This window comes from Bison bison, unplaced genomic scaffold (assembly GCF_000754665.1).
Source record: "Bison bison bison isolate TAMUID 2011002044 unplaced genomic scaffold, Bison_UMD1.0 scf7180017864213, whole genome shotgun sequence".
Classification (NCBI taxonomy): domain Eukaryota; kingdom Metazoa; phylum Chordata; class Mammalia; order Artiodactyla; family Bovidae; genus Bison; species Bison bison.
Window position 1 is genome coordinate 2,360,484 of NW_011494785.1, and position 4,989 is coordinate 2,365,472.

The 4,989-nt window shown below is 50.1% G+C and overlaps 1 protein-coding gene across 1 annotated transcript in view; it reads left to right on the forward strand.

The window, feature by feature from the left end:
• Positions 1–4,519, forward strand: part of FGF6 (fibroblast growth factor 6) — a 12,020-nt gene extending 7,501 nt beyond the window's left edge. The window contains exon 3 of the mRNA XM_010844993.1: positions 4,343–4,519. Within this exon, the coding sequence (XP_010843295.1) occupies positions 4,343–4,519 (177 nt within the window). The remainder of the gene's footprint in view (positions 1–4,342) is intronic.
• Positions 4,520–4,989: the final 470 nt, after the last annotated feature.

Genomic DNA, 4,989 nt, shown 5'->3' on the forward strand with positions numbered 1-4,989 from the left:
TCCCTTTCAGTGTTGTCTCAAAGACCCAGACTGTCCCCAGGGCAGCACTGTCCCTAGCCCTCATGTGCCAACCATCCTAGGAAGAACCAGCATCCCTATGTGTGTGCTTATGTTGGCATCATATTTTAAAATCACACAAACAGGAGCAAACTACTCAGTGTTTGAATCTTGCTTCTCCACTGAACCGTATGCCTTAGGGGCCATCTCCAAACAGTGCACAGAGGGGTTCTGGTTTTTTATGACTGAGAGCATTCTGTGTGTGGCTGTCCCATCACTGAGCGGAGCGCCGCCCGCCTGATAGACCCTGAGGCTGTTTCCGGTCTCTCACTGTTATAGATGCTGCTGCAGTGCGTGACTTTTATACACGCGTGGGAGTGAGCCTGTAAGATAAATTCCTAGAAGTGGAAGCACTAACCAAAACTGTAGTTATTATTTTATTCTAATACATATTGTAAATTTTCTCTTGACAGAAGTTACAACAATACACACACCAGCACATCCAACGAGAACTCCTAGTCCCCATGCCCTCACCAATGAATGCCTCTTATCCAACACAGTTCTCTTTGCAATCCGGCAATTAAAAATGTGATCACACAGTTGTGGTTTATCTTTCCTTTAGGGCTTCCCTGGTGGCTCAGATGGTAAAGAATCCGCCTGCAATGCAGGAGACCCAGGTTCCCAGGCTGGGAAGATCCCCTGGAGAAGGGAATGGCTACCCACTCCAGTATTCTGGCCTGGAGATTTCCATGGACAGAGGAGTCTGGCGGGCTACAGTCCACGGGGTCACAAAGAGTCGGACACGACTGAGTTAGGCGTATTTTCTTATGTTTAAATGCTACTTGTATTTCCTTTTCTGTAAACTGTCTAAAAACATCCATTTTAGTCAGTTCATGGTTCTGAGTATAATAGCAAAATTTAATCTATTGCAAACTATATTATATAGTATAATGCATTGTAAATGTTTTTTTATTCAGTTTGCTGTTTACGTTCTTATTTTAAGTTGATTTTTTTTTCCAGGCAGAAGTCTAATTTATTCCTCTTGGGTTTCAATAATGGCCTCTAGTTTTTGTGTCCTGCTTAGAAAGAGCTTTCTGACTTTTTTTTAAGATTCTCTTCTCTCTTTTTTTCTTGTCTTTGGTCCCGCCTGCATGGCTTGTGGTATCTCAGTTTCCAGACTGGGGATTGAACCTGGGCCTTGGCAGTGAAAGCGCCACTAGGCGACCAGGGAACTCTCCTTAAGTTTCTCTTTTTAGCACTTAAGTTATTTGTTCCTTTGGAATTTATTTTAGAGTTAGGAATAAAATCATACATCAAATTTTATTATTATCATATAAGATAGTATCCAGTTCTTCCAACACCATGTTTTCTCCGGTGATTGGAATTGCCACTTTTATTTTATATTCATTTTATGTTCATGTTTGGATTTACTTCTGGATCGTATTCTGTTTGTTGAGCTGCACCAGACTGTTAATTTATGCAGCATTATTTCTGCTCAACTTTGAGCATTGATCCCAAATTCACTTTTCCCTGGAGCTTTACCCATGGACAGCCTTAGGTCCTGTGGTTCCCCCGACCCCCTGTGTCCCGAGAGGCCCCAGGAGTGTGGGGCCAGAGTCTGGTCAGCTCTGTGCCCCCCTCCCTCAGGCTCACCCCCTACCACCACTCAGGCAATAAATGCAGGGCTTAGAAACTAACTTGTCCTACAACCCACTGCAGCTTTTTTTAAACTTTGTTTATTTTTGGCCGCTCTGGGTCTTGGTTGCTGTGGGGACATTTCTCTAGATGTGGAGAGCGGGGTCAGCTCTCCGTTGTGGTTCACGGGCTTCTCATTGTGGTGACTTCTCTTGTTTCGGAGCACGGGCTCTAGGGTGTGCAGGCTTCAGCTGTTGCCACTCCCAGACTCTAGAACACAGGCTCAATAGTTGTGGCTCACGGGCTCAGATGCTCCAAGGTGCATGGAATCTTTCCAGACCAGGGATGTCTGGAAAACCTATGTCCCCTACATTAGCAGGTAGATTCTTAACCACTAGACCACCAGGTAAGCCCCCACAGCAAGTTTTACAGGAATGATGATCCCAGGTAAGACAAGGCCTTCAGTGCTTTTACTTTCAACTAATCTATGAATCAGTTGGAGGAGAATCATTATGGCAATAGCAATTATTTTTCACTTTATACCATGCATTATTTCAGTGAATGCTCCCTCCAATTCTGTGACAGAACTGTCCTCACTGCTCCCATTTTACGGATGAGGAAGCTGAGGTTTAGGAGGTGAAATCACTTGTCAAGTTCACATAGCTAAATAAGAGGTGAGTCGTCACATATGCTTCGCCTACTTTGATTAGTTTCTTTTTCCTGCTTTGGGACATTCCTTTCTTCATTCTGCAAATATTTTTGAGTACCCATGGCAAGAAAGATAAAAACTTGTGAAAAACAGAACTCCCTGGTGCGATATTCAGAAGCCAGTTGACACGGCTGGTGCAGACTTGCAGGGTCGTCTCCAGGAAATGAACATCACAGGGAGGTGCCTTGTCAACAGTAACCCAGGGGTGTGTGAGGGAAAGAGAAGGGACCTTCATTCAACGAGGGGTGGCAGAGGGATGGGTGAGTGGTACCCAGCGTATTACCTAGACAATGCCCATTGCCCCTCACTGGCTCTCGCTGCATCCAAGAGCTATCCCTTTGTGGGCATCCATGAGCCCCTATCACAGCATCATTCATCCAGTGTCACCTGCTCAAAAGGATGCAGTCCTTGTCTCAGGGAACTGTGTTTAGGAGTCCCCTGGGATGGTGCATTGTTTTCAGTGCTGTCAGACTGGTCCACTCGGAGTCCTGAGGAGCCAGCTCATCACCCTTGTTCATCAGAGAAAGAGGCTCTCGTCCACCCCACACCAGCAGGGTAAGGCCAGGCGCTCGTAGTACGATTCCTCTTGAGAAGGTCAGACGACACCCCTGGCACAGCCGCTCAGCCATTGAGTGGGTTTTTTATAGCCGATGGCCTCAGCCGGCAGGAAGGAGTCAGGTATTATGCTCAGCTCTGTCTCTGTTTCATTCTGCATTTCTCTAAAGACCAGATCCCAGGCTTTCTGGCCCCCCAAGGGAGCGACCTCCACCTGAAGCCCAGAAATCCCCCCAGCCGGGGGCAGTGACCTGGGTGGTTTTGAATGGAGGGCCCCCTCTTCTAGGAATAAAGGAGGACGTGGGTGATTTATTGGGGCTGAACTTGTCGATGTGTGGCAGGAAGCCTGGCCCTCAGTTTCTGAACAAGTTGGTCCTCACACAACTCGCTCCAGCAGGGACCCTTCATCACCAGCCCCAGACTCCACAGCACCATGGGTCACAGAGGGAACCAGCTCTGTTCCCCATAAAGTCTCTGCCCATCACCATCTCATTCCTGCCTTTGTCTGGAGAACGGTGGATTCCTAGAGGGCACCAGGGCTTCCCCGGTGGCTCAGTGGTAAAGAACCCACCTGCCAATGCAGGAGACATAATGAGACATGGGTTCTATCCCTGGGTCAGGAAGATCCCCTGGAGGAGGTCATGGCAACCCACTCCAGTATTCTTGCCTGCAGAATCCCATGGACAAAGGAGCCTGGTGGGCTACAGTCCATGGGGTCGCCAAGAGTCGGACACGACTGAGCACGCACGCACAGGTGACACCAGGCACCTCCGGGCTCAAAATCAAAGCCGAAGATGGGCCTTTGAAGGGCAGCACACCTGGGCCTTAACCTGGGAAAGATGGGAGGAGGGATCCAACTGCAGAGAGAATTACCATAATAACCAGACGTAGGAGTGCTGGGAAGGCCTTAGAAAGTTGTCCGTCTCAACCTCCACTCACCTGCCCCTCTTGATGGTCCCCCAGCACGCGGAGTGCAGAGAAGGGAAACAGGTCTGGAGGAGAGACGGCTGCCCCAAGGCCACACAAGTGGAGCCATTGATCAAACCCCAGTCCCCAGTCCTGCTCCACTAGATCCTCTCCCAGCAGACTCGAGAAGACAGCTTTCTCTGTCCCTTCCTGGTCCTGTCTCTGAACATAATAAATTATCATCCAGGTGTTTAGGAGACTGAGTGCCCACGACTGGCAGCCCGGAGCACCCCCGTTCTCCATGTGACACAGGCCGTCCACCCACATCCCTGGGCCTGAGTTTTCTCATAATGAAGAGGGAGAAGGTGAGGGGGGCCCACGAGAGCTCCGAAGGCCCTCCTGTTTTCAGCTCCAGGCTTCTGCTTACCCAGGGTAGCTCAGAGCTTCCAGCGGTCATCCGATTCAGGGAGGCGAGGGGCCCGAGGCCTGCTGGGCTTCATTCATCACTGATGCTCTGCCGTTTGTTCGTTTCCTCCACAGCCCAGCTTCCAAGAAGAGTGCAAGTTCAGAGAGACCCTCCTGCCCAACAACTACAATGCCTACGAGTCGGACCTGTACCGAGGCGCCTACATCGCGCTGAGCAAATACGGAAGGGTGAAGCGGGGCAGCAAGGTGTCCCCCACCATGACTGTCACACACTTCCTCCCTAGGATATGAGGACCCCGGAGGAAGGCTCACAGGTGGAAAGCAACGTCTTCTGTTGGAATTTTGCACAAGTGGACAGTTCCCCTTCCCCCTATGCCTCCTGAGTCGAGCTCCTTCTCTGCTTGGGAGGGGGGAGACCTGAGCCGGTACCCAGAGCCACCGGACCCCATGGCGTGTGACCCACCCAAGGGAGGGGTTGCAGACGGGCTCCTAGAATGGCAATGGATTGATCCCACGCTCTGACCTCAACTGAGGGGAGAAAGTCCAGAGAAACTCGTGGAAGAGGACCCTGGGCACTGGAAAAGGAGGGGATGAAGTGTGTGTGCTGATGTATATCCATACATCTCAGTCTATACGTACAGACATCTCAGTCTATATCATCAGAGCCTAGGCATCTGGGCATCTCCGAACAGGTTTCTTCCTCCAGGCATCACCGGAATCTGCCTGCAAGAATGTCACCTGTCAGCCAGCAGGATCGATGC